This window comes from Ciona intestinalis, chromosome 14, assembly GCF_000224145.3.
Source record: "Ciona intestinalis chromosome 14, KH, whole genome shotgun sequence".
NCBI classification, from domain to species: Eukaryota; Metazoa; Chordata; class Ascidiacea; order Phlebobranchia; family Cionidae; genus Ciona; species Ciona intestinalis.
The window spans coordinates 521,722-535,878 of record NC_020179.2 but is presented as its reverse complement, the minus strand read 5'-3'; the positions used below and the strand labels follow the sequence as shown (position 1 = coordinate 535,878).

General features: G+C 37.1%; 2 protein-coding genes and 1 non-coding gene across 3 annotated transcripts; 2 read left to right on the top strand and 1 right to left on the bottom strand.

Annotated features, from left to right (window-relative positions):
• The first annotated feature begins 72 nt into the window (after nucleotides 1–72).
• LOC100187271 (electron transfer flavoprotein-ubiquinone oxidoreductase, mitochondrial) lies at nucleotides 73–6,200 on the top strand. Its single transcript, XM_002128077.4, has 12 exons — nucleotides 73–356; nucleotides 604–756; nucleotides 1,050–1,208; nucleotides 1,482–1,573; nucleotides 2,014–2,118; nucleotides 2,518–2,667; nucleotides 2,994–3,137; nucleotides 3,440–3,623; nucleotides 3,990–4,118; nucleotides 4,521–4,703; nucleotides 5,119–5,340; nucleotides 5,734–6,200. The coding sequence occupies exons 1-12, from the start codon at nucleotides 248–250 to the stop codon at nucleotides 5,901–5,903; spliced, it is 1,800 nt and encodes a 599-aa protein (XP_002128113.1). The 5' UTR covers nucleotides 73–247; the 3' UTR covers nucleotides 5,904–6,200.
• A 555-nt stretch (nucleotides 6,201–6,755) lies between these two features.
• LOC100185632 (kelch-like protein 6) lies at nucleotides 6,756–13,888 on the top strand. Its single transcript, XM_018814921.2, has 12 exons — nucleotides 6,756–7,540; nucleotides 8,049–8,173; nucleotides 9,097–9,212; nucleotides 9,436–9,601; nucleotides 10,147–10,305; nucleotides 10,683–10,844; nucleotides 11,150–11,323; nucleotides 11,575–11,823; nucleotides 12,033–12,196; nucleotides 12,630–12,759; nucleotides 13,009–13,227; nucleotides 13,510–13,888. The coding sequence occupies exons 1-12, from the start codon at nucleotides 6,889–6,891 to the stop codon at nucleotides 13,678–13,680; spliced, it is 2,487 nt and encodes an 828-aa protein (XP_018670466.1). The 5' UTR covers nucleotides 6,756–6,888; the 3' UTR covers nucleotides 13,681–13,888.
• A 32-nt stretch (nucleotides 13,889–13,920) lies between these two features.
• Nucleotides 13,921–13,992, bottom strand: trnat-cgu. The gene has a single exon. It is a non-coding gene; the product is annotated as a tRNA-Thr (tRNA).
• Nucleotides 13,993–14,157: the final 165 nt, after the last annotated feature.

The following is a 14,157-nucleotide window of genomic DNA, read 5'->3' as shown; positions in this document are numbered from 1 at the left end:
TATGGACTTTGCCCCCTAAAGTTTGAAAGTTCGTACTTGTATAATTTGCGGTAATTCTTATTTACTGATGTCATTCATACGGTGAAGGCTTGAACATACTTTTGTTGAATTAGTTTTGAATTAAACGTTTGACCTTTGCAGAGGTTACTTTCGTAATAACTCAATTCTGTTGTCAATAATTTGGGATTGGTTTCAGTTTTACAATGAAGGTAATGCACGCATATCGCTGTGCAAAAAGTTTGCTGGTATGCCAGAGGATCGCACAGCAATCGGTGTACAATATTCTAGCTCTACACAGCCAAAGATTACGACTCATTATAGCGTGATACCGCGAGAAAATGACGACAGATGGAAAGGTATGGCCTATATATTGAACCGTGAACAATTTTATGTTTTTTGGGTATGTTTTGCTTTAACTGTAAAAACAACTCCTGTTTGTATGAGATTTAACTATAAGACATAAAAATTTAAATCTTTTAATCGATAAAATGACCTAAAATTTATAGATCTTTTTAGATAAAACTACCTAATCTTAATTTCTGAAGAAAATAGCAAAAATTAAAAAAATAGAAAGTTTTGATTCTACATAGCCTGTTTTTGTAGACACGGAAATGGAGAGATTTTCTGATGAGGCCGATGTTATTGTTGTGGGTGGTGGACCTGCTGGATTGTCATGTGCGATTAAAATAAAACAACTTGCCAAAGAAAAGGGAAAAGATATAAGAGTCTGCTTGTTCGAAAAAGCACAGGAAATAGGTTTGGCGTTTCGAATGTTTTTTTGCAATTAATGTAACATGTAAATCGTGCACTAATAATGAATTTACAATCATAATATAGACTAGTAAAAAAAGTGTAAAAATTTGGAAGACTAGGATTGTCTTAGACTTTAGACCATATGCCATTATATTACCTGTTAATTAATGCACTATCACCAATTTGCTTGTTACAATGTGTACTGTGACTATTCGCATAGAGCATCAACCCATTCCAAGGCATGAACGCATACCCATCTTAGGACCTATGATCTAGTCACGAAAATATATCAATAGGAATGCACACTCTGTCCGGAGCTTGCCTAGAACCTCGTGCTCTAAAGGAATTATTCCCTGACTGGAAAGAAAGAGGGGCACCTCTACATACACCTGTTAAACATGATAGATTTGCAATTCTGACAAAGAACTGGAGAATTCCAATTCCAATATTAAAAGGTACATTTTGTTGAATTAAAATGTGAATCTATACATGAATAGGTCAGTGTTTAACTTAAAAATAAGCTTTTTCTTGTAAAGTCAAAATTTGTACAAGTGTTTAGTTCAAGCAGATAGGTTACCAAGTGTTTGTCCAAATTACAGTGTTTTGTGCAATGTGTATTTGGAACTATACACAAACTGCTTTCAGTTATTTGGTGTGGTACTAACAGTGGGAGTGATTAAACATACAAATTCCAACTTCCAATGTTAAAATCACATTTATTTTTCCAGGGTTCCCAATGCACAATGATGGCAACTATGTTGTAAGGTTGGGGAATGTTGTGAAATGGCTTGGTGAACAGGCTGAGGAATTAGAAGTAGAGGTAACTTATTAATCTGAAAAACCTTGGCAACTGATAACATTAAACCAATAGTGGTCATTAAAAACTTTTGGGTTTTTATTGTGTATTTTTAAAGATTAAGAACTTTGTATACATATCTTTTGTTTTCTACGCTGCCGTTTTACTGAAATAATGTATAGTTTGTTTTTAAATATGAAAAAATATATTTGTATATATATAAAAGTTTGGCAATTTTATTAGACCAATGGTGAATTTTTAAAAAACTTGTTTTTATTGTGTATTTTTAAGTTCAAGCAATAATAAAAACTTTATATATATATATATATATAATAGTGGAATTACCATTTTATAGGAACTAACTTATAGTTATAAAAGACCTGATCTTTACGATGTCTTTAAAACAGATCTTGTAATATAAGTTTAAGTCAATGATAAAATAAACAAGGTCCATATATCTTTAGATATATCCTGGCTTTGCATGCACTGATATCTTGTACCATGATGATGGGAGTGTGAAAGGAATTGCTACCAATGATGTTGGGATTCATAAAGATGGATCACCAAAGGTAAAAATATGTCAATAACTAAATAAATATTAAAAAAAAACTACAAAACATAATTGAATCTTAAAATGTGCAATCAGTCAATTAGAGCGTTTAACTAAATGATGAAATGTGATATAGTTAATCACTAAAAGTAAGAATATGTCGATACAATAAATAAGCATGTGTTGGTGATGTTTGGATCTGGTGCTCTGTAAACATAACAGACAAAAGTCAAGTTCAAACAAATGTTTAATAAAAGCCAGGCTAGCTTTTTTATTTTTGTTTTAAAAGGGTGGTCTCAACCCCAAAGCCCCCCCGACTGCGCCACTGCATACAAAATGACCCATTGTTAAACTACCAGTGAAAAAAGTTAGTATCATTATTTTTACATAGGTTTTATAATTGTTTATATTTCTACAGGACAACTTTGAGAGGGGAATGGAATTCCATGCCAAGGTCACAATATTTTCCGAGGGTTGCCACGGTGCTCTAGCCAAGCAGTTGTACCTGAACCAAGACTTTAATCTAAGGGAAAATTGTGACCCTCAAGCCTATGGAATTGGAATAAAGGTTCGGATTAGTTTTCTTCAAATAAATTGTTTTATTTCATGGAAATCTGCGCTTTTAAAGATTCTAAACCTGATGGGCCAGATCAATTTAAAATTTCTTTACACTGTAATAAAACTAATGCTGCTACAAAATAACTATTACCAAAGTTACATACGCAGTAACTCATAAACAGGCACAATGTGTATAAAACAGAACACTCGTGTTATAACGACTGATGTTTTTCTATCACTTGAGGATAAATAAGTAACATTCATTCATTCATTTATTTATTTATACAAGCTACTTTAATTTCTATTATATTTCTTAATATTGTCCTTTCTCTCCAGGAGGTATGGTCAGTAGATAAGTCAAAATGGAAACCAGGTACAGTAGACCACACCATAGGATGGCCATTGGACCGTAACACATACGGTGGGTCTTTCCTTTATCATCTGGATGAAGGGGAACCTCTTGTGGCTGTTGGGTTTGTGGTAAGTTTAATAGGGTTGTGTTGTGTTTTCTTTTTAAGAATTTTCATTAGTACCTGAAATGAATGAGACAAAAACCAAGTCCAACCAATTGTTGGAGGTATATTTCGCCTTAATGGAATTGTCAGTCCCTGCGTCAGAATAAATTGATTTTAGTCTGTTATATTTTGACACACCAGATCCTTACTTTATTTTTTCGCACAAGAATTGTCCATCTCTATGAGCACCAGATCAGTATCTGTTTGATTTCACTCATAAAAATATAAAAAACCCAAAAATGATAATTTGTTTTTTTTTATTTTTAGACTGCCCTTGACTATTCAAACCCGTATCTGAACCCATTCCGAGAATTTCAGCGCTTCAAGCATCATCCATCAGTACGTGGGGTATTTGAAGGGGGTACAAGGATAGCTTATGGGGCACGTGCATTAAATGAAGGAGGGCTTCAGAATATTCCGAAACTTGCTTTTCCTGGTGGTTGTCTAATAGGTGAGAACATTTTGTAACATCTAGTTAGCGTTGGGTGCATAAATGTAATGTTTTTATAGTTTGCACCAAACCTGGGGGGATACTGCCAAAATGCCATTCTACATATCATCAGTCTACTTTAGCTCTGTTTGTTTAGATACGTGACAGCAGAGTAAAACTTGTTTTAGGCTGACTGTGGTGCTAAAACATACAATGCCAAACTCACCCCTGTAATAAAAGGGGGGACATCGTATATGTCACCCTAGGCACCTATAATGTTGCACCTATGCCTGGGTATTGGTGGTTTCGGTTCTAGCTGTTATTTCTGTGAATATGTATTCACTGTAAAATTTTTCATTATTTTTTACCAATTTCCCTTTAAATCAGGTTGCAGTCCTGGTTTTATGAATGGGCCAAAGATAAAAGGAACGCATACAGCTATGAAGAGCGGTATTGTGGCAGGGGAAGCTGTGTTTAATGCTCTCACTGATGATGAACGAACAAACGAAACACAAGGTTTGGATTCGGCGTTGGTTTTATAAGTTTAATCATGGTCTGATGTGTGTTTGATGTGTTTGTTTGTAATGGCTCTTTGTAGTGAAAAATATCGCATGGCAGCAACGACAGTCATTATACCAAGGATGTTCTGTTTCATACACCTCATGCCAGCTTATGAATTACTACAGAATACTTCCTGATAATAAATGTGCTTTTGTTGGGAGCGTGCCAGTGGCCATAAGGATTTTATGGAATGACGCTCTAGTTTTAGGATTTTCTTTGACAACTTACATCATAGTAACTTGTATGTAGCCACGAATTGTATTCAGTTAGACCCCCTGTTATAAGGACTGCCATTGTCACCAATTCTACAATATATACGTTTCTTTTATTCATTCACCAAGCAAGACACAATCTCAGGCCTTTATGTTCCTGAGTACGAGGAGATGCTCAAAAAATCTTGGCTGTGGAAAGAATTAAAGAGTGTGCGTAACGTTCGTTTATCGTTTGATACTTTTCTTGGATGGTATGGGGGGTTATTGTATACTGGTTTGTTCTATGTACTTGGGAGGGGAAAGGAACCATGGACCTTTAAAACTAAAGGTAGGATGAGTTACCATGTGCCTACTACGTATGCTTTATTAGTACAGTGAGTTAAAGTATGTGTATAAAATGCACCTATTTTATAACTTATATAAAAAAAATGTATATATATATATATAAATATGCCGAACTTAGTAGGCATGAGATGTAGGAATACACCATGTGTGTCTAGTGTATAATAAGACACCCATGTTATAACTCGACAGTGAGCATGAGGTGTATGAATACATAATGTGTGTCTGGTTTTTAAAAGGACACTCATGTTATAACTTGACAGTGAGTATGAGGTGTATGAAGTATGAACACACCATGCCATGTGTGTCTGGTCTGGTGTTTAATAAGACACCCATGTTATAACTCAATATCAATCATAATATGAATTCCACTGTCATATATATATCTTTCAAAACAACAGGACCGGACTACAAGCACCTATTACCAGCAAGTGAATGCAAACAGATAGAATACCCGAAACCTGACAACAAAATATCGTTTGATCTTCTTTCATCAATTGCACTCAGTGGTACAAACCATGAACATGACCAGCCAGCTCATCTCACGCTTAAAAACGATGACATTCCAGTCATGAGGAATCTTGCTGTGTTTGATGGACCTGAACAACGCTTCTGCCCCGCAGGTTAGTAGGTTTAATTATTGTTTTTGTGTCTGTAGGCGATAGATGTAACTTGTTTTATATTCTCGCGTGGTGAAGCAACGATAGTCGTCATAACGCGAGTGTTTGGTTTCATACACCACTTGCTCACGTGTATTCTTTTTGGGCCAATGTAGGAATATATTATAGTATGTTGGGGTAAGATGGACCGTGTTTACATTCGCTTTTCCTGTCCTATTTGTTAGTAAACAAAAAAATAATTACGGATTTCTATAACGGTATCCTCATGGTTCTAAAGGAGCGTTGTTTTTTTTTCAAAACACGATAAGAAAGTTGAGTTTAGCTGCCAACAGTATCCCATCTTACCCCACAGTGCTATATTACGTATTCCAGGAATAATTCCTTTTCCCGCCACAGGTGTATACGAGTACGTACCATTGGAAGGCGGTCAAGACGGCGAAATGCGGTTGCAAATAAATGCACAAAACTGTGTCCACTGTAAAACATGCGACATTAAGGACCCGAGCCAAAATATTAACTGGGTTTGTCCAGAAGGTGGCGGTGGCCCCGCTTATAATGGAATGTGATACCTCTGTTTCTATAAATTAACGCGATATGCAAGTTTAGAGTTTATTTATACGCCAAGTTCATACTACTCAACATAATGGGCAAAACTGCGAGTGGCGCAGAGTTGATTGTTTATGAAAAATTCCGTGTGTTTAAAGACATAATACAGGTATTTATGTTTTTTTTGTGTTTCCTCAATTAAATATGAACATTACATTTAATGTGATATAACAACCGTCGTTTTGCAACCACGCGAGGATAAAGCAAGTTACATTCATTCATACATTTCATGTAGCGTGAGCAATATACATAACATGCTACGGAAAATGATATGTTCACCTAAACTAGGTTAATAAATCAATTAGGAATGTTAGTTAGTCACTAATGATACGGCCAGGCATCAGTAGTTGTATGGATAGTTTGTATAATGGTAGACATATGTATAAGTCGTTTACAGGGCTACATATTGCAATCGTACACAGTTGCATTGAAAACATCCGACAAGCAATACAGTGCAGTTTTATATAAAATAAGTATAGTACTGTAGACAGCTAGTGTTGTGTTACGTATAGGAAATGCCGATATCCGGCTTTGCCAGTGTACAGTGCAGGGGAATTGCAAACCAGCAGTGAGTCAGTGACTTGTGGTGTGAATGCAGCGAACAGAGCGGGTATTTCCTTGTTAGTTTACTTGGTATTTAAGTTAGGGTAGTTATACATGAGTTGTAGATTGTATAGTGGATAGGGGAAGATGGGACATGTTTTCATTCTACTTTCTCGTCCCATTTGTAGTAAACAAAGAACATTCAAAGAATTATGAAGTCGTATCTTCACAACTCTCATAGACCGTTGTTAATTGTTTAAAACACGATAAGGTTATTTAAATATTATGTGCTAAAGGTGTCCCATCTCCCCCCATCCTACTATATTCAAAACTGTATTTTGAAAGCAGTGCTTCGAATTATGTGAGTTTAGAAACTGTTAATGCTGCGTTGTGTGTATTAAAATGGCGGCGTATTCGAACCACGGTTCTATGAGCGAACCAAACTCACCGAACGAAGAATTCAACCACAGCAACCTTAGACGAAAACTGTCTAAAGAAGAAGTAGTTCGAAAGAAATATACAGTCTTAAAAAAACTTACGCGGAAAAGGAAACCCACAAGTGTGCCTGTGGATATTAATAACCCTGAGAGCCCGAGTTCGAACGAACACTCCCCACTGGAATGGAATGAAAGCCCTGATTCCACAGATGCTGCTGCAGCGTCTTTAGCAACTGCGTTACCGTCCCTGCAACTAGCCAGCACGCAGAAAGACGAGTTGCAAACTAAGTTGTATTCGGACGAATCGTTTAGCTCAAATTCCCAAAATTCTGCAGTCAGTTCTTCTTCTTGTGAGAAAGTTGATAATCTCATATATTCCAACATAACACGTGAAACAAAAGAACACTGTCCTAAAATAAGCGACCAAGAACCAGAGAATATTTCGCGCGAGCACAGTAGCCCGGAAGCACCCTGCGTGTTTGTCGAAATGAAAGATCTCTTTCAGCGGCCTCTCCTCGCAACGAAAAGTCAGTGCAAATTAAAATGTTGTTGCGATTCTAATGATAGTAAAGAAACAACGAAGCAAGAAAACGGTTCGAACACAAAAGACAACAAAGGTATCTAATCATGTTAATCGTTCTTTTTATATATAGTAGGTTTGGGGGAAGATTGGACACTTTTTTTCTATTTCCCCGTACTATTTGGTAGTAAACGAAGAACTTTTAAAGAATTATAAAACCGTATCCCACGACTCCTGTAGACCGTTATGAGCTAAAGGTGTTTCGTTTCCCCTCCACGCTATACTTTATTTTATACGGGAGATCTTATGCAGTGGGGTACGTTAAGTTAATTGGCTCATTGCTATACGTATGCTATATTAGCACATATAGTAACGGATTTATACGCATTTATACCTATGAGAAAGTATTGTATGTAAAAATATTAAATCTATTAAGATCGTGTAGAAATCGTGTCTAACGTATGTTGTGCCATTCAATTATATTTGTACGTTAATGAATAGCCTATCTGTTTATGAAATATTTAAAAAACTTTACCGATCTTTAGTATTTTGTTTATTATAAGAAATAAACTTTCAGGGGACGTGTTAACATTGTTTATTGTTAGGTTGTGAAACTGCTGGTTCAGTTCTTCAACCTACGGATGTTCCTCACAATAACAATACAGAGGGAAGTAACGGGGAGAGTTCACTTTACAAATATTTTGACCCATGCTATCCTACTGTTATACAGGTATTGTGGGAATGAATGATACTTGCTTTATCCTCGCGTGGCCGGAAAACGGCAGTTGTTATAACACGGGTATTTTGTTTCATACACCTCGTACCAGCTTACGAGTTACAATGTATAGTAGGGTGGGGGAAGATGGGACACTTTTAGCAAATAATATCCAAATATCCTGATCGTGTTTTAAACAGTTAACAACGGTGCATGGGAGTTGTGAACATACAGTTTCATAATTCTTTGAATGTTTTTTGCTTACTACCAAATTGGAAGAGGAAATAGAATGAATAGGTGTCCCATCTTCCCCCACCCTACTATACATTACTTTGAGGGTGATTTTTTAATTTTTGTATGTATGGTGGATAATTTGAACAGATACGTTCAGATTACAGTTAAAGAAAATAAACCCACACAAAATTAACCATAGTTTAATGGGTTCGTCGTCGTGTAAAGTTGTTTTAGTGGATGACTCAATCACAGAGGATACGGGTTCGAGGCTCGATGCTGATACTACTGTGGGCGTATGTATGATTGTGCAAGATGCGGCAATTGTCATACTCGATGGTTCTGCATGAGTAGTCTAACTCGTCAGCCATGCAATAAATGCATCATCTACAAAATGACATTTGTGTCGCGGGTACGAGGTGTATGAAACAGAACATCCGTATTAAAACGACTGTGGTTGTCCCTACATAGCAAGGATAAATACCTACATATACGTGGTAACTCGTAAACGGTCAATCTTTCGTTAAGCTAAAAGGCACATATCAAATTAGATGTGTTTTTAAATTCCGTTTTTTCTTGCTTTCCCAAATATACTTAATGTAAAACCGCTTAGCCCATACCCGCTTTATCACATATACGTGGGTATACATATTTGGATATAAGGTACACATATTTGATCCATATTTTTATACATTAATGTTGCACAGGACTCCATTCGAGAGATGGCACAGGATTCGCGGTTTACTGACGTCATAATAGAAGTGGAAGGACACAGCTTTCGTTGTCATCGTATTATTTTAGCAGCTAGTAGCCAATACTTCAGGTACGAAATATAAGCTTACGAGTTACCACGTATGTGACTTATTTATCCTTGCATGGAAGGACAACGACAATCGTTATAACACGGGTGTTCTGTTTTATACACTTCGTGCCCGCTTATACGTGTTACAGCGAACGTAACTTTGTGGGTGAATATATTTTACTTTTTTTGCATTGTTGAATATAGTTTAAACTTTAAAACTTCTAACAACTCTTCAACTACACAGGGCGATGTTTTGCGCAAGTTATCGAGAAAGAGACCAATCCAGTGTTGAAATTAAAGGGGTCACCATTGATGTTATGAAAGTATTGATCAGATACGCTTACACCTCGTACCTTGAAATAAACACCGAAAATGCTCAGACTGTATTAGAGGCTGCAAGTCTTTTACAGGTAAAGTGCAATACTCTGCTTTATTTTTTAGTTCCATTTATGACATACCACTATTTTTTATTTATCTCTTGGAAAATTAAAGAAAACGAAAGTTTGTTCCTCTGACATAAACCGCCGTAGGATTTCACCCATATATAGAATATATAATACTTTCTTTACGGGATTGCGTCCACAAACTTATAGATATACATGTGTATAGCCCGAACTGTGTAATATTTGCAAATATAACATGTTATGGTTTCTTGCAAGCTTGTTTTATAAACATTAGCTTTGTTGTTATTACTGCTACAACAAAAACAACAGTTAAACTGTTTTAATCTTCCCTAGTTACTGTGTATTATATTAATAATATTAACTTAATTTGACTTATCGATTACGGTAGACTGGTAGGGGATGGAGAAAAAATGTGGTCGCTACACCTAAACAACGAGCTCTTTATGTTTAATTATTTCAAAGTTTAACTTCCAACGGAAACAGAAGTACGGTTTATGCGTAAAGAATTATAAGATAACGAAGCCTTAAAACATATAATATCTTTTCTACAGTTCACCCGGGTTATGGAAGCTTGTGCAAACTACTTCGCATCGCAACTTTCCATAGAAAACGCACCAGGTATCATGGAACTTGCACAGAGACATAGTCTCACTGAGTTACAGCAGCTCGCTACTCTGGAATGCGTCACACATTTTAGCAATCTGCGCAGTGTAAGTTGTTCTAGCATATATGTGGTAACAAAAACAATCAATCAAGCTACATAAGTGGCAACTCGTAAGCGTGCACCAGGTGTATGAAACAAAACACCCGTGTTATAACGACTATCGTTTCCCTACCACTCGAGGATAAATTAGTTACATACAAAGTAACATACATACCTAATTGGTAACTCGTAAGCAGACATGCGGTGTATGAAACAGAACACCCGTGTTATAATGCATGCTTTGCTAATGCTTCGCTAAACCCATACTAAAGCAAGTTATATACAACTTTGTTTTAGAAGGGCATTTTCAATAAAAACCGTTAACTCTCAAGTCTGTTAACTTGTATGTGGTAATGTATATCTGATTAGTTTTTATTCTTACAGAGCTCAGATTACTTGTGCATGTCTTCCCAACTGTTCGAAGTCATACTAAGTAGAGACGATCTCAATGTTGCAAATGAAGAAGACGTGTTCGAAGCTGTAATGTTTTGGTGTCAACATGACACAGGGAAAAGAAAGTCGGAATTGCCAAACCTTCTGCGCCACGTAGGCTGGAATATTTTCGTATATAGTAGGGTTGGAGAATATGAGACACCTTTAGCACATAGTATCTTAATATCCTGATCATGTTTTTAACAATTAACATCGGTCTATGAAAGTCGTGAGGTTACAGTCTGTAGCCTAATTATATGAATTTTCTTTGTTTACTACCAAATGGGACGAGAAAGTAGAATGATAAGGTGTCCCATCTTCCCCCACCCTACCACATGATGCAAAAATGTAAGATTATAGAAAAAATGTAAAAAATGTCAAAGTTTTGTTTTCAGTTAAAAACGTTTGGAAATTTTCAGGTAAAACTACCCCTAATTAATCAGAACTACTTCGTACGTCATGTTGAAACAAACGAGTTGATTCGTTGCAATGAGGAAGTCCATGATATGATGATGGAAGCACGCAGATACCACACTATTGGTGGTGTAACTGATAGAAAAGTAATACCAAGGCACAACACTACGTTGCACCAGGTATGTATTGAATGTTTGTAAAGGGGGAGAGTGTTGTATGTAACTTGAATATAACGACGGTCGTTATAACAGCACGGGTGTTTTGTTACATATACACCTCGTGTCAGCTTCCTAAGTAGCAATTAGGGATGTATGTTACTTTGTATGTTGTTTTTTTTTAACTTTTTTTGTGTATAGTTCATAATTTGAACAATCCACTAGTGACCACTGGGTTGAACATATTAAAAAATGAAACATCTAAAAACTTTCAGGTTTTTGTAACCGTTGGTGGATGCAACAACCGTGACAGCTTCATCGACGAAGTTTGCGTTCTCGATTTCCAACATAAAACCCGGGCAAGTTTGTGCCAGCTGCCTAACACTAAGTATATGGTGCAAGCCGGTGATGGTGTGGTTTTAGACGTTGGGTTAGAAGGTGGCGAAAAAGCTAAATGGGCGGAGTTTGCTTGCACGGCGTGGAGAAATAACTTGGTCATATCTGGCGGAAAGGAAACAAAAAAGGTGACATTTGTATTACAAAGTAACGTCTGCATTTTTGACTTTTGTTTTTTTTAAATGGAACTATGCATTCTGTTCTGTATAGTTGCCGTTAGGTGTCTGGCCCAAAGGACACATGCGCCCACAATGGTAGCAGCGTCTAGCTTCGAACGTATACATTTAAACACCTAAATTTGACCAATGAACTGAATTAAAACACAAATTTTATATAGGAAACGTGGATGTACATTATGTCGCTTCGAAGGTGGGTTCAAATGGCTTCACTCAATACTGGGCGATGGCGCCACCGTATGGTTGTCTGTATGGGTGATATCTATGTTGTCGGTGGATATGATGGCTTACTGAGGGTTGACAACCTTGAGAAATACGACGAGAGGTAATGTTCGAATGGCCACTATAGACAGCTTGTGCGAGGTCGAAAGGTTATTGAATTTTAATTAAAAAACGGCGCTGTGGAACAGCTAAGTGGTTATCGTGGTTGGTTTAACCTAGAGTTCAAGGGGTCGTCGCTGTTACCATTGTAGGCGTGTGTTTCTTGGGCAATACATTAAACGTCAATTGCTCTAACCGATTGGTCTCTTATGGTTTGTGTAAATTGTCAGACATATACAATACAGATGAATAAATCTAAATAACCCCCTCCCCCCCCAAAAAAAAAAATATTTACGTTGTAAGTGTATATATGGTACCTCGTAAGCTGGCACGAGCTGTATGAACAGAACACCTGTGTTATAACGACTGTCTTGTCCCGTCACGCGAAGGTAAAACAAGTTACATTCATTCAAAATTGACAGAGTTACTTTCTATAGGGAAAACCTATGGATTGAGCGACGAAATATGCGAGAGGCGGTGAGTTCAGCAGCAGTTTGTGAAAGCGAGGATCGCATTTACGTCGTGGGTGGTGGACCAAGTGTTCGGATATCAACTGAAAAAGTGCAGGTATGCTACATGAATACAATACATAATATAGTATAGGGTGGGGGGAGGTGAGACACCTTTTCATTCACTTTAAAGTGTGATTTAATGTGTATGGGTGAAATCGTACGGATAAGGCATGGCGGAGATTTATGCCAGAGTTAAACTATTACTCAAAAAGTGAAAGTTACTCTATGTTATGATTTGTTTGTGAACTTGAAAAAATATTGTTGATTTGCAACGGAAACTGTTATAAAACAGCAAACTTTTTAGGTGTATGATCCGAACACCGATGATTGGAGACTTAGTACCCCAATGCCCGATGCTGCAAAATGCTTGAGCTCAATTGCATTACGAGGGAAGATATACGTGGTAGGTGGAACGCTGAGGTATATCTTATGCTTTGACACAAGAGAAGAAATCTGGTCCAAGATCGGAGAAGACCTATCATGCGCACGGGCGAGCTGTGGTGTGACGTTGTGCAATGATAAAGTAAGTTTAACTAATAAGTGTCTGGCGCCTTGACATAGTGGCTAGAGGTGTGTGAAATAGAACACCCGTGTTATAACAAAGGTGGTTGCCACGCGAGGATAAATAAGTTACATACATGGTAACTCGTTAGCTGGTACGAGGTGTACGAAACAAAACATCCGTGTTATAAAGACTGTCGTTGCCCTGCCATGCAAGGGGGAAATAAGTTATTGGTTCATTCTTTTACTCATTCGCTTATATAGAATAGAAACATATGATTTCTAATTTTTATACATTTTGTAGATCTTTATCGTTGGGGGTCGGGACGAAAGCGGGAAGGCGCTTGTTAGTGTGAGCTACTTAGACCCTGAGACACACAAGCTTCGATTGGAATGTAACATGCCCACACCTATATCTCATCATGGCTGTGTTACATTACAGAAACTTGATAAACTACGTTCAAAGACGGTCTAATTTTTGCCATTTACAGATACATTTTACTTTTATATTCAGTTAATTTGGAAGTATTTTACAGCATTCTATTTTTTATGTCATATAGAAATCTAGATCAAGATTAGAGTTAAATTTAAAACATGCGCTTTTTAAACGTTGTGTCGCAGTATACAGTGTTAGTTATTCAATACAACATATCATTTTGTCGGTTGCCTTAAGGGTGTTAAAATGTTGCGAATATTTTTTTGATTTAGTAAAACCTGCCTCCAGTGAGGATTGAACTCACGACCCCTGGTTTACGAGACCAGTGCTCTACCACTGAGCTATAGAGGCTGGTGGGTGATGCTGCCTTCAGTGAGGATTGAACTCACGACCCCTGGTTTACGAGACCAGTGCTCTACCACTGAGCTATAGAGGCTGGTGGGTGATGCTGACCTTCACGCTGAGGAATGAAATCACGAAAATAAAAGTTAATCACCCACAAAGTAACATGCATGT